A 22,744-nucleotide genomic window follows, 5' to 3' on the forward strand; every position below is an offset into this window, starting at 1 on the left:
CTGAACTTCTTCTCGTTCTTCTTTTCTGATCTTTCCTACTTTTCGACATTTACCTACAGTCTCTCACTGAATTGCCTTACCCAAGATTTCTTCCACCTTTTTCTACAAGGTGTTTTTTTTGGGGGGGGGAGATTTTTCTTGTCTAGGGAGTCAAGGCAGGGGGGCTGTCAAAAACAAGGCCTGTTAAAGCCTCCTTGTGTGATTTTGGGCAATACAAAAAGTAAATTGTTGTTGTTATTTAAGACAATGGGGTTTATTTATTCCAGTTCACAATAAGGTTCCCTGCCTTGATTTCATTCAGCTCCCTCGGAACTTTGATTTGAAAAAAGTTCACTTTGGTGGCAGAGACACAAAATTTGGATTTAGCATTCACTTCTAACCTCCTGACAGATCAGCCTCACCCCAGACACACAGCCCTTTGTGTTGGTGTGGCACAGTGGTTAAGGCTTTGGACTTCACACCTTGAGGTGGTGGGTTCAAATCCTGCTACTGACACAGTGTGACCCTGAGCAAGTTACTTCACCTGCCTGTGCTCTGATTGGAAAACATCTCAACTGTTATGAATCACCTTGGATAAAGGTGTCATACAAATAAGCAAATGTAAAAAGTAAGTAAGAATTTCACTGCATGTGTGACAATACGTGTTTCCAGCAATCATTCAGCACGATACTCCATTAATCCATTCTCTTCATTGTTTCTCTTCAGTAAAGCTCCTTGCAAACTAGTTGTCAAGCCCCTTTTGTAACTCATCCCTTCAAATCTCAAAATGTCCAGATTGCAATCCTCCCTGTTTTTGGCGCTGGGTGACTTGAACTGGTGATGTGATGAGGATATGAACGTGCAGTACCACACGCTGGCACACGCTGACCGGCACAGGGCTAATATTTAACTTACAAACACTCCTGGCCTTTAGAACGTGTTTATATGGTCATTATTGTCACATTTACAGGGTACAGGTAAACTCTTACTTGTAGGAGCTAATCAACATGCAACATGTCGCCACTGCATTGAATCCTCTGGGCTGAAGCCTGGAAACAATGAGGAACGACTTAAGGACATTTGTGTTACGTAGAACGCCCAGCGAGGCCTCGGTGCTCTTTTGGCTTTGGAACCCTTACAGTTTGGTTTTTTTTTCTCCAGCCTAAATGGAATTTTTTTTTATCCTCCCAGCCATCTGAGCTTATTATCATATTTATCTGTAAAGATCTACAATGTGTCTAGTGCTTATCTGTTATGTAAGGTCATATGGATTTATTTATTTTTATTATGCTTTCATTATTATTTTTCTTTTAACTTATAATAAAGCACTTTGAGCTATATTCTTTGTGTGAAATTATGCTATAGAAATAAATATTATGGTTGTTGCCGCTCTCTGGCACCTTGAATATATTAGCAGATGAAGACTTTATTAAATTTACTTAATGTAACAGAACATTCTCAAATTTTATCGAAATGCAGAGTTGCAAGTATTAAGGAATATCCATCCGTTCATTTCCTAAACTCAGAGTCACAGGATGGAGGACTATTGTAGCAATATTTAAATAAATACATGCATTGTTAAATGTGACTATAAAAAAATAATAAAATAAGTGAAAGTAAAAAATTAAAAAGGCGGCACGGTGGCACAGTGGGTAGCGCTGCTGCCTCGCAGGTGGGAGACCTGGGGACCTGGGTTCACTTCCCGGGTCCTCCCTGCGTGGAGTTTGCATGTTCTCCCCGTGTCTGCGTGGGTTTCCTCCCACAGTCCAAAGACATGCAGGTTAGGTGGATTGGCAATTCTAAATTGGCCCTAGTGTGTGCTTGGTGTGTGGGTGTGTGTGTCCTGCAGTGGGTTGGCACCCTGCCCAGGATTGGATCCTGCCTTGTGCCCTGTGTTGGCTGGGATTGGCTCCAGCAGACCCCCGTGACCCTGTGTTCGGATTCAGTGGGTTGGAAAATGGATGGATGGATGGATAATTTAAAAATCACAAAATGTGTTTTTTGTTTCTTTTTTCTTTATACAATTTATTTAATTATTTTTTCTTTTATTTATTTCAGTGACACCTCAAACAACATGAAATACTCCCCAAAATGGGAACTGTCACTTTCACCCGTCGAAACTGAGAGGATAGGCTCTAGTGAGGAAACTTTTTTGATTGGTGAATCGTCGAGAGAGTGGATGTAAATCTTTGGCAATAAAGGGAGAACATTTAAAGCCGATGTAGACTCCTGGTGATTAATTTGGAGGCTCTTGAATTAATAAGGAGAACTTCAGGCTGTGCATGGTATCACTGAAATGAATAACCCCATCAAAGCTGATAAGGTGGGCTCTAGCGAGTACTGCTTTATGGTTGGTGAATCATCAGTGAAGCATGTGGCTTGATTGTGCATGACTATGGATTACCCAGAATTACTGCACAAGTGGTTACTTTAGTTCAAGAAGCTCCAAATTCATCACCAGGAGTCCGCACCTGCTGTAAATGTGATAGCTGAAGGTTTACACCCATTCTCTTGACGATTCACCAATCAAAAAAGTCTACCCACTAGAGCCCGCCCTCTCATCTTCAACGGGTGAAAGAGACAGTTTTCATTTTAGGGTGTATTTCACGTTGTGTGAGGGGTTTCTGAAATAAATAAAGAATATAAGAAATAATTAAAGAAAAAAGTAACAAACATATTTTGTGATGCTTTCAATTATGGATGCTCACAGATCATTCTCCTATGACAGTATTTATTAAATGCCACATTTCACAATGCATTTATTTATTTCATTTTGTCTGAAATATTACTCCATAGGAGGAGGTCATAGCCTGTTAGAGAAGAATAATGGAAGATTAGTTTTAATCGAATCAAACACTTACTTCCAACAATTTGAATGAGGAGCCGTTGAAAAACTGTGGAAGGCAATAGTTGAGTATCCATTTCTTTATGAGGTGAGGCCTGCTTATCACGTCTTTATGAGCAGAGCCCCGTGCAGTGTGCTCTTACCACTTATAGCAACAGAGTAAGTCAGCTTCTTAACGTGTAGTGTGGAGTGTCCATTTAGGAAGTGTCACTACTGGTGGCACAGGGGTGTGAGTAAGGTGCTTAAGAAGTTCAGCTTTTCTCACCTCTATGTTTCCCCCAACACGGGCCAACAGAGGAGGTAATGGTTTGTCACGGTCACTCTTCAGTTGCCTTCGTGACTGTCTGCGTCCCCCTGAAACAATCATTGGTTTCATCAGCCTTAATGCTACTAGAAGAAAAAACTTTCCCGCGTTGACCACTCCAGTGGTTTAACAAAACTTTTCAAAGAGAAAAGATGGCCAGTTCCCTTTTTTGTTCACTGAGAATAGCCTCAAAGAACAGTTTTGCCAAAAGTCATTTTGACCTGATGGTTATGATTAATGGATTCCACCATTAAATGTTTAGCTTAGTGCCACAACATCGCTGCCTCAATACACCTTATGTGAATGTACTTACCTTCTGGCCGCTCTTCAAAATCCTCATCTTCATCTTCCGACCCAATGGAGTACTCTGATTGATTTTCTGAGAGGTCATCCTGCCATTCTAAGGGTGGATTAATCTGTTAGACACTCCTCTCTTTTGTGTATGACTATTCAAATGGAACGGGGTGTACAGTTCTTGTGTTTAAAGACTTGCTGGTAATCAGTTATGTTTAATTTTAATATTCACTATCCCCAGAAAACAAAACTTGTACCTTGATCCTCTTGTGAGGCATCGTTATAGTTGACCTGCTTGCGAATGCGCTTTCCTTTCCCGAGGTTGCGAGCGAGGTCCTCCTGCTGCTGCTCATAATGATGCCGCAACAGCTTTTCCCAGTAATCTGGGTCAACGTTCTCCTCCTGCTTTATAATCTCCCGTTGCACCTCTTCCTGAAACAATAAAGCACAGGTTTAAGACTTTAGAGGTGCTGTTAATGGCATCTACATTTTTTCTCAATCCTATCATTGGCCGCACCTCGCCATCTTCCTCACGCACCACGTACTGCGCCACTTTAAAAGAACTCAGATACTCATTCATATTCTGTAACTCTGTGTCATCAGTGGCATCCTGGCTGCGGTCCAACAGTTTGGAGATGGCGTTGTCATCATAGTGGATTACGCTGCCCTCCTCACCATCCTTACTGTCCCCTGCAAAGGACAAACACATTTCAGGAGTTCTCATATAAGGGTTTAAGCCACCGCTAGCCAGCAAAGAAATCAAGGGAAGCCAGAAGGGGCCCTTCCCTGATGTACAATTGTGGAAAAGGATACACAGAACGTCTGTGGGCTGAAAGCAAGAAATATTGGGCAGAGGGAATTACCCTACTTTATAAGTGAAAGGTTGTCTAATGAGATCAATTCTTTTTACACACGGCATTATGAGAGTAAACACATTAGTAATTCTGTACCGTTTGCCCGAGAACCCTCTACATCATCTTTGAAAAGCTCCTCTGTCCCAAACTTCAGAATGTCATCCAGTTCCTGCTTGGACATAGAGCCAGTCTTGGACCCCAGGCCAGGCCGCACCACTAGATGCGTCAGCATCATCTTTCGTTTGGCCACCTGTGTGATGCGCTCTTCCACCGAGGCACGAGTCACAAACCGATAGATCATCACTTTCTTGTTTTGTCCAATCCTGTGTGCACGGCTGAATGCCTATAGGAGAATGTTAGTTAGTGCTGTAACGCTATTCGGACATCAGGTGAAGCTTGTTGTAACTTCAGTGGCCTATCTGACCTCACAAGAAAGGTGACATCAGGCAGATCCAACAATACTAGGTGACCAGCATGCATACTTAAGATTTTTTAAGCTTATTTCATTCAAATATTTTGGGCTATTTTCCTTTTGTAGCAAATAAAGTAATGGTTCCTAAGGCATTGGAATGGCAAATATTTATGTCTGATATATGAAATTTAACTTGATGGACAGCACTCGCCTCAATATTTTGTAGTACCAATAGTTAAAACTGGAAGAAATTTAAAGATCATAACATGTTCCTGTCACTCACTTGAATGTCATTGTGAGGGTTCCAATCTGAGTCATAGATGATGACCGTGTCGGCCGTTGCTAGGTTAATTCCCAGGCCTCCGGCACGAGTGGACAACAGGAAGCAGAACTGCTGGGCTCCTGGAGCTGAGAACACCACAAAACACAGAAATGTGGAGATATCTGGTTGATCGTGTTAAACTGACTCTTAAAATAAAGAAAGCACTGTCTGTCTAGGGTGGATGAGATTGGTGTAGTCCGGCTGATGCACAAGGTAAACTTCTCCATCACAAGATTAGGCACAACGCACACATAAGAAGAATAAGAACCACATATTTTCTTGACAATTGGACATTTAACTCACAATAACATGTCTATTCCTAGTCTCCAAATGTACTCATTATATATCGCTATGAACTTTTAACTGGACTGCTACATAATTTGTTGCATTTCTTTACAACTTTATGTGTTAAAGTTCATGGTAAAGTACCAGCTGGCATCCTTTTTCCTTAAAATAGGGGGGGACTACATATAAGAAATGCTGCAGTTCCTACTGTATACCATTCATTCTTTTCTTTATGTAAATCCCCTCAAATGATTGCTGAAAGTCTATACTAAAAGCTCATATCTTTTGTTTAATATAATTACCAGTATGCTTGGGTAGAGCGCCATACTAATAATAATTGTGTCACCGTCCAAACACTTCTGAACTGCACTCTTTAAAAATATACACATATATGTTATGGCCAAAACCTGAAATCAGCCAAAGCGGGAAGTGTCCGGTGAAATCGGGAAATGGCCAATGTCGCTGTAAATTGACCAGCCAATGTCTGATCTTTTCCTGGATTTTGGGATTTGGCCTGCCAATTTGTGAAATGGCATAGGGCGATCGGCCAAAGTCGATAGAAAAAAGGCATGAGCAGCGATTTGTTGCACACTTAGTAGTGCAATTGCATCGAGTGTAGCCTTGGCCGCCGGTCGGTAACTGGGAAGACGTGACGGTTCGTAGTGATTTTTTCTTCTGTGCCTACGGATTCCAGTGTGAGCAGTTTCTTGTGCAGAATGGAAAACCCTCTTCTGAATCTGCATCTGAAATTTTTAAGCATCTTCGCTCCTTGAGCAGATAGTCTTACATCAGCACATCGAATTTTGGCCAGGAAGTTCTCGCCACTTCACAAAATGGCAGACCAAATTAGCATATACACTGGTCATTTCTAGTAATTTGGACTTCGGCCACACCTCTTAGCCAAAATGCGAAATGGAAATTTGGGAACTGGCAGAACTTCAGGTTTTGGCCGTAACATATACACAAGGTATCACCTATTATGAGACATGCCAGTAAAACCAAGAATGTTTTATTTAACAACATAATCCTCATGAACCTGAGACATTTGTTATAATGTGTACAAAGGTATTCTAGGTAACACAAATAAAACATTTTGTCTTGCTTGTGCAGCCACTCTTATGTATCTCAAATAGCCAGTAAAAATGTGTTAGCAAACAGTCACCGTGGAGCAAATGCTTGAGCTGTTCAATGCCTATGTGAAATTTGCATGTTCTCCTCATGTCTGTGTGAGTTTAACTCTGGATGTTAGGTTAAGTGATGACTCCAGTTTGGTCCTGCCACTGGCACCCCGTCTGGGACTGGTCCAGTCTGGCACTTAATGGTGCTGAGTAGGCTCTGTTTCCTTGCAACTCTGAATTTGATTAACTAGATGGGAGAATGTTACATGATTTTTTATTCCTGTATGTATAATTTTCATGTATTAACAGAAATGTTCATATTTTTGGTCGAAACACTTTATCAAGGCACCATCAAAATACTTAAATATATAGCCAAGATGATACTAATGTTGCAAATTGCTATTACTGCTTGAAATGACTAATTTATAATTTATTATCCTCAAAGTCCGACTTCCAGCAGCCATTTCTTCAGTGTCCTAATAGTAAACTCTCTTAGCTCATCCTTAATTAATCATATTTAAAAGTTAATTGGTTATTAGAGAAACTTTTGTAATTGTGTTAGCACAGCTGAAACCTTTTATTCCATTCAATAAAGCATGCAGCTTGTCTGTCTTTGGGTTTCAAGGTAGGCAACAGATTGCCAAGAAACTAAACATTTCCTACAAAAGACGTCCACTACTGTCTTGAGGGAAGAGAGCAAACTGAATCTGACCAGGACAGAAGAAGGAGCAGAAGGCCCAGATGCATAACTGGACGTTGGCTATGTTCTTAAACTGTGCATGCCAAATTCCAGTTAACATTGCTTGTTACTTGGTACATTTTGGTCTTACTTGTTTATATTAAATAAAAAGTCACAGAATATTTTAACAATTTCTAAAGGCCAGTCCTGCACATATTTGTAGAGTGCACCAAGAATTACTAATACTAATAATACATTTAGTCTCTCATAAAGTACCCTGCCAAAAACTTTTTTAAGGCAAAGTTTTTGTTTCTTCTTCCAAAAATCCCACCATATTATTCAAACACAATATCTTTCGGGTTAAACCCATGTTGAATGTCTTCTGACACAACTGTATTGCTTGCCTGCGTTTTATAGCATTCCTCTGCTGATTGCCATTTTTCTTTTTATACAGCTATATATTTTACTAATTGTTTAATTTCTGCCTTTTTGATACCTTACTGCTTCTAATTTCTAGTATAAAAAATGATGAAGTACTCTTTTAAATACAGTATATACAGTATGTCTCTAACTGACGTGAAATCTAGTTGTAGCTTGTTCTAGTCTATTTCCCTGAGGCTATTTCTGAAAATCCTGAGCTCAGAAGCTGCCCACTGATACATCTTTGTAACACCCAAGTAGACTCCACAGACAGTGCCTCCAGAAAAGCAGTTTTTCTCTGCCATGCCCAATGCACTTTTGTTGTGCAGTACCAACTTTGGGACTCAGCCTCTTAGCAAAACTACTGGTTAAGGATCCCCCAAAGTGTATCTTGAATGGTCTCATATTTGACTTGCTAAGATGGGTACAATAAAATAAAGATTGCCTGAAACTTTGAAAACATCACACAGCTCATTAATCAAAGGGAGATTTACCATTGAATCGATCGATAGCCTCCTGGCGCAGACCCCCAGTAATACCACCATCTATTCTCTCATATTTGTATCCTTCATATTCAAGAAAGTCCTCCAAAAGATCAAGCATCTTTGTCATCTGGATGAGAAATAGAAATGTGTGTCTGTGTTAAATAGGCATAATGTCTAACCCAGATACTGTATGGCTATTCTTTATTCCAAAAATAAGACAAGCTAAATGACATATGGTATGAATGTTCCCAACTGAAATGAACACCTAGACATGATAAAACAGAAAGTGAAGCACTTGTACATATTCCACTATGACAGAAGATGTGTAGATTAACCTCTGCTCTTACCTGGGAAAAGATAAGGACCCTATGACCTTCATCTTTAAGTTTCTTCAGCATCTTCTGCAAAAGGGTAAGCTTTCCAGAAGACCGAACAAGTAGATTCCCATCATATGAGCCATTGGGTAACACAGGAGCTTCCTGCAAAAGGGTAAAAATCACGTAACCTTCACACAGCCAGTTTACTCTTTGACAGCAGAGTAAGGCAACTCTGAGCATGGGAAAGGCACGCTATAAATAACATATATTAATAATAATAATAATAATAAGGCACACCTTTTAACTACCAGATACTACACTATTAAAACTGAAACACAACAAATTCTCTTACCACTGCAGCCACAGGAAAAAGATAAGGGTGATTACAACACTTCTTCAGATCCATCATAATATTCAGTAGTGACACCTGATTTCCACCTCCTTTGGAGTTGAGTGCCTCAAAGTTTCGGGTCAGAATGAACTTGTAATACTTTCTGTGGGAGATATAACAGAAAGTTAAAGGAACAGACCATTTAAGTCTCTCTCTTAACATTATTGCCTTTAAATCAGGTTTGCGCATACAACAGAGCAACCATGTTAAAATGCAAGGAGGATTCCAGTCTATAAAGGCCCAGCTTTGCGCTGAGGTTGGTAACACTGTTACTTGGCAGTATTAGCCACCAGGTGGCAATGGTTGCAGTTGACCTGCTTACCAAAAACTCCCACCACCAATCAAATGATTTGATTGCACTGAAACGTGGATGGTAGCTGGCACCACATACAAAGCATCCAATTAGTGTGGCTGAGAGAGGTGAGAGTGGACAAAACTGAGACAGGTAGCCATCAGCTTCTGCACGAAACTCTACTGTGCTGCAGCAAGGCAAGTGGAGGGTAACTGTGCTGTGCTGCGCACAATTTACAATGATCTCCACCCTATGTGGGGCTATAATCTAGTTTAGAAATATATTTGAGAAACCTGCTTTAAAACTAAAAGTTAATCTGACAATATGTTTCTTTTAACTTGTAAAAGAAGGTGTGAATGAAAAAATACATATGTGTGTATTTTTCTTTTCTGTGAAACCAAGAAAATTTCCACTGTAGACAGAATCCAGTGCACACAAAGATTTCAAAGCAACTATTCCGCTGTGATCACAGCATTTTTTCCATAAAAACAGAGAATTTGTAAAACAAAAATGGTAGTAAATGTGCCCCCAACTATACCACTTCCTAGTTCTTATTAGCAGCACAACACAATGCCAATATCCTTGTCCATTTTTATGCAGATTGCAACACTCTTTTAAAAGCAATCACTTTTTGACATGTACTATTTGAACATATGAAATGCTGTGGACTCATAACATGAAGTATCTCAGTTTGAAGTTTGGTGAACTGCCAGTGGTTAGCTGTGAATTCTCTCCGACATGAGCACTCTGCAGCATGAGCTAAATGGAGACCTCCATCAGCCAGTTGTACAGAGCAAGTCTCTGAACTCTGTGAGGGGTGCACGTCCTGAAGGTGTGTGTCAGCTCCCACATTACTATGTGCAGCATTGCCACTACAGCGTGTTAGAACAGAGGCAAAAAAAAAAACATCAGTCGAAACTCACCAGCCATAGTTGTAGACAGTCAACATCACCAACAGGATTTTTGGCATCATTGTTTGAATAAGTTGCCTTCCTTTGCTAATAGAGTTTTAAGTAGCTAGAAACAATTAATAATTACAAACTACTTCAGATATTTAAATTTGTGATTGTATTCTTCACCATCTCAAAATTCCATGTACTGCATGTTAAACTATGAAAAAAGCCAAAACCTGCAGGCTTGGAAAAGTTTTGCAGAGAGATGCACATGTCTAGACTGGGGCACCACCTAAAAGCACTGAAATTATTCAGTTTTATTTAGGTTTTGTATAAAGTAACAATACTCAGCAAGATGATTAATGTAGTGTAAGGCACGTCAATTCAGGAGGTTTACTCAAACAAGGAGTTCGATTGAAATCTGGGAAGAATAAATACAATGAAAACCTGCTTGTTGCCTTTATTTTCTGTGATTTTTTTCACTTCCTTTCCGTCTTCGCCTATATACTATTGACTGCAACTATCCCCATTCTGGCTGTGCTTCTTTCATACTACTATGTCTTCCTACAAATTTCTTGTCATTTGAAATGCACTGGTTACTGTTACAGTGCACCATTACGCACTACACATATTGCAGAGAAGTAAGCAATGTCCAGTTTGTCAATCTAATGCATGTAGTTGCTTGTTATACCCCATGTCTGTCTGAGTTTTTCTTTGGATAATCTAAATTTTCATTCCAAGTCCCAAAGATGTGTGTATTAGGTTGATTAATGACTTCTAATTGATGAGTGTGTGAGCATGTGTGGGTGTATGTGGGTTCATCAAAACTGTATTTTAATAGTGTACCCTCTTGCTCATACTGCTATCCAGCTATTTACTACAAACTTACTTTTGCATGGGACTGAGTTCGACACGCACTATCAGCTCAGTCTTGGCTGGCATGTTCTTGAAGACATCAGCCTTCAGTCTCCGCAACATATGTGGTCCAAGTAGATCATGCAGCTTTTTGATCTGATCCTCCTTTGATATGTCTGCAAATTCTTCCAGGAAGCCCTCAAGATTGCTACATGAAAAAAGAAGGACCTAATCAATCTTTCATAAGTATTTTATATTTGGAGAAAAGAGATCTCCTTTTCAGTGCAAATGTTAACTCTCCAGATTTTGAAGAATAGTTGAAATCAAGAAACTTTTCAAACAGCGGGGAATTTCAAATCTTCTGGAGAATATCCAGAAAACCCGAGTGATCCTTGTGTAAAACAAAGTAATTGCTGTTACATGTTCCCAATATTTTCTAAATATCAGCCTTCTTAAAAACTTGCATCTATTTAATAACAACAGATTCTGAATAATTTTGCCTGCTATAGAAAGTGAAACTAAAGCATTATTAAGAATGTTCCAATGGAGAAAACTACAGAAAACGTCTGAACCATCTATCATTCAGTTGAGGGAAAAACAGGTCAATAAAGTCAGGATCACTCTGCAAAGACTGCTGGAAAAGCAGCGAGTATGTCAAAAATGTCGATAAGAAAAAGGTAGCATAAGGACTTATTACAATGTGCATCATATAGACCAATTTCACTTCTGAATAATGACGTTAAGATACTCTCAAAAATCATAGCTAGAAAGATGGAGAAAGTGCTGCCTTCGGTAATATCACAAGATCCAACAGGATTTATCAAGGTTTGACACTTATCTTCCAATCTTCGATGCCTGTTTAATGTAATATACTCACCAGCAAAGTCAAACACCCCAGAAATATTATTATCATTGGATGCAGAAAAAGCATTTGACATGATTGAATGGTTTCACTACATTAGAGAAATTTGGGTTTGGCCCAAACATTTATGCATGGATCAAACTACTGTATACCAATCCAGAAGCTTCAGTTTGTATTAACAACATTTGTTCAGACTACTTTAAACTAGAACGTGGTACCAGTCAAGGATGCCCCTTGTCACCACTGCTATTTGCAATCGCCATTGAACCACTGGCGGCCCACTGTCGAAATGCTTATCAGATAAAGGGGATTATCAGAGAAGGACTGGAACAGAAAATTTCTCTATATGCAGATGATATGGTACTGTATATATCAGACCCACAAAATTCTGTGCCTGAAGTCTTAACAGCACTTACAGAATTTCAAAAGATCTCTGGTCTCAGAATTAATCTGAATAAAATTGTACTCTTTCCAGTGAATTCTCAAGCATATAATATTAGATTGGACACCCTACCTTTTACCATAGCAGATCAGTTTAAATACCTAGGGGTAAGCATCACAAGTAAACACAAAGCTCTTTATCAACAAAATTTCGTCATCTGTATGGAAAAAATTAAGCAAGACTTGCATAGATGGTCAACCCTTCATCTCACTCTAGCTGGAAGAATTAACGTTGTTAAGATGAATATTCTTCCTAAACTTCTTTTTTTATTTCAAAACATTCTAATATACATCAATAAATCATTTTTTAAGCAATTAGATTCAACAATAACCAAATTTATTTGGAACTCAAAACATCCACGTATCAAAACAACGACTCTACAAAGACCTAAGGCAGAAGGTGGCATGGCTCTACCCAACTTTCAGTTTTATTACTGGGCAGCAAACATACAAGCTATAAAAACCTGGACACAAATAAATGAACATACACAGGCTTGGTCCGCAATAGAAGTAAAATCCTGCAGAACTTCTTTATATTCCCTGCTTTGTGCCCCAATAAATGCAAGGTATCGCCAATATACTAATAACCCAATTGTGCTTCACTCACTCAGGACATGGAACCAATGTAGAAAGTATTTTAAGATGGAGAATCTTTTACATGTGGCAACCCTGCAAGAGAACCACCTCTTTCAACCCTCGCAAACATATGCAGTTTTTAATATCTGGAAAAGATTTGGGATTAAATTGCTCAAAGATCTTTATATAGACAACATCTTTGCATCCTATGAACAATTACATTCCAAATTTAACTTTCCAGCTACACATTTCTTTCACTATCTTCAAATTAGGAACTTTGTTAAACAGAACCTGCCCGATTTTCCTCATCTTGCACTCTCCTCCATGCCGGAAAAAATATTGCTCAATTTCGAGGACTTAAACACCATCTCTGCAACATATAAAATTATTTTATATTCCCTCCCTTTCAAAGATCCAAGAGGACAATGGGAAAAAGATCTCTTAATCAATATATCAGAAAAGGAGCAGAAAATAGCAATACAGAGAATTCACTCGACCTCCATATGCACAAAGCATACAATTATTCAATTCAAAATTATATATCGAGCACATCTGTCTCGCTTAAAACTGTCCAAAATGTTTCCAGGGCAAGATCCAACCTACGAACGCTGCAATCAAGCTCCTGCCTCACTGGGTCACATGTTTTGGGCCTGCGCCAAATTAACATCATTTTGGACCAAAATTTTTAAGTGCCTCTCAGAAAGCCTTGGTGTCACAATCCCTCCTAACCCATTAACAGCTGTGTTTGGTGTTCTTCCAGATGGGTTTAAATTGGAGAAGGACAAACAAACTGTGATTGCATTCATTACACTTTTGGCACGCAGATGTATTTTGCTAAACTGGAAGAATCCTAATTCTCCTCTTTTAAGTCAGTGGGAAATCGATGTTTTGTACTATTTGAAATTGGAAAAAATCAAATTCTCAGTTAGAGGATCTTTACAGAACTTTTTCAAAACCTGGCAGGATCTAATCAATAATATTTTAAAATAAGTTCTTAAAGCACCGAGGAAGCAATTCTCTCCGCATTTTTTTCTCTTCTCCATTCATCTCTATTGCCCTATTCAACTAATCAATTTAGGTATGTTTACAAGCTTTAAGGTTTGCCCCATTGGTCATGCTCTCTTTCTCAGGGGTGGGGGTCGATCTGTTTTCAATCCTATTTTTTGTAAAAACTGATCTATTCGTATGGAATGATTAAAATTAATTAAAAAAAAAAAAGGTAGCATAAGAACCACCACTTCAGCATTTAACAGTGCCCTCAGCAGTGCAGTTTGTCTGTAGGTTCAGGGAATTTCAGGCAATTGATTAAAGGAACAATGGCTCACTTGAATCTCTCAGGTGTCAGGAAGTTCAGTAGGTGGAATAGTTCTTCCAGGTTGTTCTGCAGCGGTGTACCAGTAAGCAGCAGTTTGTAATAAATTTTATATCCACTCAAAACACGAAAGAACTTGGAAGAAAAACAAAACATGAAATCATGTTATGATGTCTTCTGACATGACAGGAATTTCCAATACATAACTTGCTTTAAAGGACAGTAGCTACATTACTACAGAAATGACCCTGCACATGCACAAGTCATTTTTAAATGTCAGTCTACCTTGGACTGGTTGTTTTTGAGGCGGTGAGCCTCATCCACTACTAAACAGGCCCAGTCAATTGATCCCAAGATAGCCTGATCAATAGTTATCAGCTCATACGATGTCAGAAGAACATGGAATTTAATTTTAGTTTCCCTCTGTGAAAAAAACAAAGCAGACATGAATGGCAGGCACATCCTGGCACCTACTGTTAAGCAATACTATAAAGAATATATAAATACTGTATAGTGAGTATGAAATTTATTTATGTTATAAACTGTAATCTTTAAAAAAAAAAAGGAATTTATCTTTTTGAGATCCTATTTTTCAATCAATTAGCCACAAGAGCCTAACAGGTACGCCACTGTGAGATAACAGTATTGACCATGGAGAAGTTTGGTTTGTGAATCCAAAGAATTCTAAAGCAGTCAATTTAAGGAAATTTTGGAGGGCTGCATTCTTAGGAAAGCTTAATGAATGCATTTCAAAGACAGCACATTAAGTATTTCCTTGATCCTATTCCTCAACTTAGTGTCATTCAAGGATGAGCTTCATTTAAGTTTAAATCACATAAGTCATTTATTAACAAAATGATCAATCCCACCTTCATGCGAAAAACCTTTCGTCCAGTCCTCATGGCATTATTTTCAAATGAGAATTCATTTTCTCTGATTACAGCACGACTATCCTTGTCTCCAGTGTATGTCACTACGTAGAAATCAGGTGCCCACATCTCAAATTCACGTTCCCAGTTAATAATGGTGGACAGTGGGGCACTTACAAGGTAAGGTCCCTTTGAATGACCCTGTTTAAGATTAAAAGTGCAGTTAACTTTAAGGTTACTATTAGGCATTGCTAAAGACAACTTCAACTTGACTTACAGTATGATGCAGTATATGAAACTGTACTCCTTTAAAATGGTATTTATGGACATGAGATTACAAATACTTAAGATGCTGGACTGTAAACTATAAATTTACTTTTCAACCACTACTTGCTTTATTCACTGTGCATTTGCAATGTGTAATTTTTATAATAAAAGCTTCAGCTAATTATGAAATTTATTATGAAGGCCCTGAAACATTTAAATATGATCTTCTAAGAGCACATGATTTTCTAGCAGTCACCGGTATGTTGCAGCCTTCCTTGTATTAAAAGTAAAGAAAACACATTAAAAACAATAATAAAGAAAAAATTATCATTAGAAATTGCTTCCAACCCACTGTAGATAGCATAGTTGAGATTGAGAAATAACACAAGAATGGAATAATTTTCTAACATTTCCTCTGAGTAATAAATCTATGAGCAGAACGAACAGGTTATTGAGAACTCCACATCACTAGAATTATTATGCAATTAATATATTATTTCAAACTAACATAAGACCAACCTCTTTGTAGAGAGAGTACAGAAATACAATGGTCTGTACAGTCTTTCCCAAACCCATTTCATCTGCAAGGATGGTATCGGTACCCTGGGCCCAAGAGAAGCGTAACCAATTCAGCCCCTCAAGCTGATAAGGATGTAGGGTGCCTCCAGTGGAGTTGATGTACCAGGATTGCTTATCAAACTTAATTGTGGGCTACAGAGACAAAAATGCAGGAAAAGTATTTAGATGAACATAATAAAATCATCATAAGTGATGTTCTCAAGCAAATCAGAAGAGCTAAGTTAGGATGAGAGGGCATAAAACAAAGACTGTGGGGTTAAACATAAGATACTGTATGTTACGATTACCATTTGTGGAAAAGAAATGCTTAAAAATGCATTAAATGTAAATAAAAAAGGTGTTCAGCATTGATGTGAGAAATATAAAACAACAATTCATGCAAAGGAGAAGTTTAGGTGCTAAATGGGAACAGGTACAGAATATTTGAAAAGTGACAATTTCTTAATAATAAATTTCTCCTATTCACAAATATGTTCTTTTACTGGGGTTGTTTTAGGGCAGCACAGTGGGCAAGTGGATAGCAATACTGACTCACAGTTTCTGTGTAATAGGCTTGAATTCTGGCCATGACATAGTCTTTGTTGAATTTGCATGTCATGTTAATGTCAGTTATATTTCTTCTCTCTAGGTACACAGATTTTCTTCACACACTCTAAAAATATACCATTAGGTCAGCTGGCAACTCTTAACTGGTCTAGTATGAAAGGCTGTTGGTGTAAGTATGTGAAAATCACCGCCTCTAAAAATATTACAAATACAATAATGGGTGCAGAAATAAGGTAAAAGGTTACATGGAGTGCATTTTGAATGTATATTATTAATATATCTTATTTAATTGTCTCCCATAATGTTTAATTGTATAATAAACAATGAGCCAGTGGTGCCCATTTTTCTTTTCCTGAACTGCTAGAAGAGTAGTGGAAATTTGTACTACATACTGTTAAAGATGACCATTCAAATAACACACAAGTGAAAGTATTTTCTTTTAATAACCCTTAAGTTCAAAACTGCACTATCTAAAATCAATGTATAAGTGAGTAAGAATAACTTGCCAAGTACACCTTGGACAGTGTTTCTGCAGAAGAATGGACAGCTTAACTACTGCTATCATACAAGGAGAACTCAGCCAGCCTTGAAGGTAGACTAAAAGCACAGATCTGTAAAATTCAGATAGTGATACCTAACCTCTCTAGCCCAAATCCACTGTCTTTGCAGGCTTCAGCTAGACTTAACACTTCCAGAGTATGATTTGACATAGAAATTAAGTCTGTGAACTCACATCCACTGTGGGTGTTTCTGGGGGCTTCTCAAGCTTCTCATCTTTGTTTATACTCTCAGGTCGGTCCTCATCCCCTAACATAAGTTCTCTTTTGAGGAATTAGCCATGAAATAAAATGTTGTTAGTGACTTTGTCCAAAATCTCAGAAAATGCATATCAATTTCTCTTAGGCAGAGAAAGTGGCAAGACAGTGCTCACCTGTGATTCCAGTAAGCCTGCTTGAAGTTCTCATACTCAGGTATTTTAAAGTCATCAACTTCCCAGGTGCTCTGGTCATAGGGAAGATCTCTCCATTTAATCAGGTAGTGGACATCTCCTTTCTTATCAAAGCTATATATTAATAAAAAAAAGGGAAAAGTCTTAGACCTGAAGTTTAAAAAATTCAGCAACAAAACACAAATACTACTGGCTTTGAGCAAAAATTAAAAAGTGAAGTCCTTTCAGTTTAAGCAGAGGTTTAAGAAGACATGTGATAGCAGTGCATCGGAGACAGATGGAAACTGGTTGAGAGTAAATTTCACACAAATGTTATCACAAAAACATAGACTGCACAGTGGTGTGTGGAATAGATGTAGTTTGATAACCTTTACAATTTGACTAGATAATTTTCAAAAGTTAAATAAATAGGAATTGACCAGCCATGTTTACCTCAATAGCTCGTTCTTTTCAAAATTGTTCTCACATATATATTTATTTGTGTTTCAACCTTAAGAAATTCTCAAACATTTCTTTTTTAGAGAATTTAGCATTCATCCTGGCTTCCGGAGATGCTGTACAATCATAACAAAAAATTTCTTTCATTGGTAATATTACGTAAAAGAATCCCAAATGCAAAACAGGAACATGAATGAGAAAAGACTGAATAAAACCAAGTTATGTTTATACTGTTTATTAAAATGACCATTTCGGCAATATTAAGAATCTAAATTATGAATATCACAAGCAATAACGGGCGTCACGGTGGCGCAGTGGTATAGCTGCTGCCTTGCAGTAAAGAGACCTGAGTTTGCTTCCCGAGTTTGCATGTTCTCCTGTCTGCATTGGTTTCCTCCGGGTGCTCCGGTTTCCTCCCACAGTCCTAAGACAGGTTAGGTGCATTGGCAATCCTAAATTTTCCTGTGTGTGTGTGTGTGTGTGTGTGTCCTATGGTGGGCTGGCGCCCTGCCTGGTGTTTGTTTCCTGCCTTGCGCCCTGTGTTAGCTGCGATTGGCTCCAGCAGACCCCCGTGACCCTGTGTTAGGATATAGCGGGTGGGAAAATGACTGACTGACAAGCAATAACTCTATAGTAAATTTTAAATGTTGTACAATTATACCAAAGAGTTGCTTGTTTATATGAATGTAGTCATAGTGTTCAAAGAATTAAGCCTGACTTAAAAATAGGAACTACTGTAAATCAAAAAGGCAACTTAATTTCTGCAGTTGTTACAGAAAACAATGATTAGCACATTTCCTGCATTTTACCCTCAGAATGAGCCAGCACATCTATTAGACGTGTTTAAACTTAACTGGCTATAGATCAAATGCTGCTACGTAAAATTGTTTCAAATGAGAAAGCTTGTATTTACACCATGAAAAATTATTGATTTTGTTTCCAGACTTTAGCTTTGTTGATACAAAAGTATGAATTATTGTCTGTCATCAGGTGAAATGTAAGGAATTTTTTTACTTTTATTTTGTTTATCTTGCCAGCCTCAAGTTGGAATTCAAGTGAAAATAAATACAGTAGGTTAAGGTAAATTAATGTTTTTTGAGATTAGTTGATGTTAAAGCAGAGTGTCTCAAAGACCAGTGCTGAGGCTATCTCTTTTTTAAAGTTATATAAACAGTAAATTAAAAACATAAGTAAATAACAAGCTAATTAACTGTGCAGATGACATTAAACTACAGTAGGTAGATAAGTGGATACCCTACAGTTACCAAAATCATTATAATTAGAAATAAGTCAGACTTGGGCATATATGTGGCCAATTAATGTACATAAAAATTAGTTTTGACACATACAACGGAAAAATATTAGACATAATTGTGGACTGGATGGTCTATAACTTAAAATTACTCCTTATGAAAAAGAACTGAGAGTGCTGGTGGAATCATCACTTTGTTCGTATCCACAAATAGGCAGCATTACAAGTGATTATGAAAGGTAATAAAATTTATTTTTACATATCTGCAAATCTTAATGTGAAGGAGGACATGACTAATGAGATAAGAACACATTTTTTGGTGAAAGCAAACATAAATTGAGGGCTGATTTAACAGAGGTGTTATAAAAATCATAAAGGGATTTATAATCGTAAATACCAGGTATTATTTTAAAATGAAGTCTTCAGCAAGAACATAGAGGCAAAGATAAAAATGGGTTTAGGGTAAATTTTGCACTAACATCGGGAAGGGATTCTTTGTAACAAAAGCATTAGTTCTTACCAAGCTATGCAGTAGTACTGTAGTACTTTTGGTATGTTCAGGTCCCAGCTTCACAATGTTTTAAAAAGTTTAGGTCAATAGGGAAGGATGCACTAGGTATGACTGAATGACCTTTTCTTTTTAAATTTTCTTATATGTTGTATTTATGGCATAAAATGTAAAGCTGCATGTCTGATTTGATTAAAGTGCATTAACTGGTCCTAATTATGAGTGAGACACAATGCATTGGTATTTTTAAATTGTTTCTGTCATATAATTCAGTTGGTCTAGGAGATTCAATATGGGACCATAAAATATAAGGAAGAGTGTCTACAAACATTTGAAAAATCAAGTAGCAAGGAAAACAATGGCTGCATTGATTTTTATGGTCATAGACTGGATAATGAATGTCTCAACTTAAATTAATAATTGAATCATGCATCATTTTCTAGAGGGGGCAGGACAGAGAACTGAGATTCTAATACGCCAGGAAAGACACAAAACAAAGGTACAAATATTTTAACATACATGTTTTCACAATTTTAGATTTTTTGAGCAATTTTTATAATTAATTTTAAAATATTTGTGCATATCTGAGAATCTGAATATAAAGTCATCTATACACCTTCTAAACAACAGCATACATTAATAGTTTTAAACTGAGTAACATTTATTGAACAAGGATATGAAGGTAAACAATGGAATCCATTTGGAAATTACTCTGATAGGCTTTGATTTGAAATTATATCTATAAAGGCCAAAATATAAAAGATAAGGTTAAACTCCTGGTCATCTTTTCTGACAGTATTAGCCAGGGGCTAAGAAGCTGGATTTGAGATTGCAGCTTCAAATTTCACTTGCAGCTCATGATATGAAACTGAACAACCTGCTACACTAAGTATAAACATAAACATCTGTGTTGATCATCTGATTTATTTTCAGTGAACTTAATATAGGATCTCATCTGCAGTTCTACTGTGTTATATTTCTTGTGTTGCATGTAGATGATGACAAGTTATTCTCAAAATCCAGATATTCCCTCTCTAGCTCTAGAAAATGCTTTTTAAAAACTGGCAGGTGCCTTTTACCAATGTAATACTTAAAAAACAAACATGTTGACATGCATAATTTGCCCCAGAATTGCTAGCGGCAGGCATCCTTCATGTTAGGTTCATGCACAACATGTATTAACTTGGCTACTCTTAGGATTTTAGGAAGGTCTCGGGTTTTATATTTTCCTTACCTATGGCTCAAGATTCGGTGAATTATCATCCATTCAGGTTTGATGCCATAGCGAAAGAACTGTTCTTCCATTTTTGCATATTTAGGGTCCTTACTTTTCCTCTTCTCACTCTTCACATCCTCTTCTCCTGAGCCATAGTCAAATGGAGGTGGTTCATCCATGTCATTTTTCCTTTGGTAGTTTCGGTACATTACTGTGTGATAGAGCTCCAGCTATACACACAGATTAACATACACGGAAGACAAAACAGGTAATCAGAACATTTTGGGCTTGAAAAGTGGATAATTGGATTGTAGGTGCACCTATCTAAAGGAAGGCAAAGTCTACTTGCTGAAGCATGGGGTCAGAAACACTTTTAACTGCTCATAGATAAGATTAGATTCAAAAGAACTACTGTACATATATTATTTAAACAAAATGACTTATGGAAATGATCTGGTGTCAAGATTAACAGAAAACTCTTTTGGACACACATAGGGGATACTCGTTTCAATTTTGTTCCTACAAAGTGGTCATTACTGTTCTGATGCACTTTCACTCCATAGTGCTCTTATCTGTGTAAACAATAGAAATTAATTTGGGAGTAATGTTTAAGTTTTTTATTTTATTTAATTTTTTGTTAGTTGAGAAATAAGAAGGGCATGAAAAGCTAATCACACTTCATACTGTATATATGATAAAATATAATGTTGAAATGTACTGTATAGTGTTAAAATATACAGGTGCATTCTGGTATTTTTATGTTCAATTTCCTCTTTCATGTATGTCTCACCATTGAACTGGATAAGGGCTGCCAAGAACAGATAAAATTTTATATTTTAGAAAACTGACCCATTACTGCATAAAGGGCGATACCACAGTTTGTCAATTAGTATAAAAGTGGTCCCGGCAAGGAGCTGTGAAAAGTGACTTTGGATCAAATATCAGATTTAAAGTTAATGAAACAAATGTTGTTCAGTGATATTGTATGGCTGAAACAATCAAAGAAGGCATCCTCAAACAGCTCCCTCAGGTATCTCGGACTCTTAACTGTTTTCATAAGTGAAATATACTGTTTCATTAGCTTAGAGAGGCACAACATGATTAAAAGAAATGGAAGATTGTATAGAAAGTGGTTGAAAGTCAAACATTTTCCTAAACTACTGTAGTTCTGTATTCTTAAACAGTTTTGTATCTTTTGGCTAGAAGTGAACTGAGACACAGAAAGGAAGGCTGATGGGAGTACCAGAAATCATCTCAAAGTCACATGACTTGCAAGGGACCCAGAAGTACCTGGGAGCAGAGATCATCCAGTGTGGTCAAGATTAAACAAAGAAGTCTTGCTACTTTCAGGCATGAACACAATAAAAGGAGCAGCCTGTTGGAGCGGCAGCAGTTCCCTTTTGAATGCCTAATTTTTGTTGTCATTATTACCGTATTTTACCTTATTTCTTCCTCCAATATTTCTAAACATATCTTTTTATTTTCCCAAACAGCCTCACAACAAAACAAACAACACCATTAAACACAAAAGAGATAACTGGTACATTCATTCAACTCAGATAGTAGTCACAGCATGCACTTTTTTTGCCCTTTTCATACATAAATGCAGTATGTCACTATTTTTTCTCACTCAACTAACAGTAATGGTCTTGAAGATGAGTTTTTGACTCAAAATACATTGGGGAAATATTATTGACCAAGCATAACATATGTCAAACAACCCCTATTTGCCACATATAAGATTAATTTACCACCTTTTGGAATGTATGAAGTCCTGTGGTCATTAAAGTTTGTGCATTTCTGCAAACATCCCTTTTGTAATTGTTTTCCTTTTCCTGTTGTTTTTTGTGTGCTCTTTTCTACCACTCTATTGCCTATGCATATTAAGTCTAGTATATAGGACCTGAATTATTTCTTTCTGTGAATTGTTCATGATTTAGTATAATCTTTGCTTTACCTTCCGCATTATCAATTGTTTAATTTGTTCATATTTTATGACATTATTCTTTTTCATTCTTTGTTTTCTACTCGTTTGTTACATTTATACATATTTTGTGTGCATTTTTGTAATTTTTTTATTTTGGTTTATTTTTCATAAATATATATTTGTGTGCATATATACAGTGTGTATATATATATATATATATATATATATATATATATATATATATATATATATATATA

At 37.3% G+C, this 22,744-nt stretch overlaps 1 protein-coding gene across 4 annotated transcripts in view; it reads right to left on the bottom strand.

Moving 5' to 3' along the window:
* The window catches only part of chd5 (chromodomain helicase DNA binding protein 5), a 92,368-nt gene that overhangs the window by 6,000 nt on the left and 63,624 nt on the right, over positions 1 to 22,744 (bottom strand). For all 4 annotated transcript variants that reach the window (XM_028807411.2, XM_028807410.2, XM_028807414.2 and 1 more), the window contains exons 11-27: positions 20,579 to 20,790; positions 17,129 to 17,260; positions 16,931 to 17,018; positions 15,592 to 15,783; positions 14,806 to 15,006; positions 14,222 to 14,359; positions 13,950 to 14,071; positions 10,780 to 10,953; positions 8,667 to 8,808; positions 8,345 to 8,476; positions 8,007 to 8,124; positions 4,972 to 5,096; positions 4,373 to 4,619; positions 3,940 to 4,112; positions 3,680 to 3,854; positions 3,442 to 3,528; positions 3,090 to 3,178 (exon numbers count right to left, since the gene is read on the bottom strand). In XM_028807411.2, the coding sequence (XP_028663244.1) occupies positions 3,090 to 3,178; positions 3,442 to 3,528; positions 3,680 to 3,854; positions 3,940 to 4,112; positions 4,373 to 4,619; positions 4,972 to 5,096; positions 8,007 to 8,124; positions 8,345 to 8,476; positions 8,667 to 8,808; positions 10,780 to 10,953; positions 13,950 to 14,071; positions 14,222 to 14,359; positions 14,806 to 15,006; positions 15,592 to 15,783; positions 16,931 to 17,018; positions 17,129 to 17,260; positions 20,579 to 20,790 (2,547 nt within the window). The remainder of the gene's footprint in view (positions 1 to 3,089; positions 3,179 to 3,441; positions 3,529 to 3,679; positions 3,855 to 3,939; positions 4,113 to 4,372; positions 4,620 to 4,971; positions 5,097 to 8,006; positions 8,125 to 8,344; positions 8,477 to 8,666; positions 8,809 to 10,779; positions 10,954 to 13,949; positions 14,072 to 14,221; positions 14,360 to 14,805; positions 15,007 to 15,591; positions 15,784 to 16,930; positions 17,019 to 17,128; positions 17,261 to 20,578; positions 20,791 to 22,744) is intronic.

This window comes from Erpetoichthys calabaricus, chromosome 8 (genome assembly GCF_900747795.2).
Source record: "Erpetoichthys calabaricus chromosome 8, fErpCal1.3, whole genome shotgun sequence".
NCBI classification, from domain to species: Eukaryota; Metazoa; Chordata; class Cladistia; order Polypteriformes; family Polypteridae; genus Erpetoichthys; species Erpetoichthys calabaricus.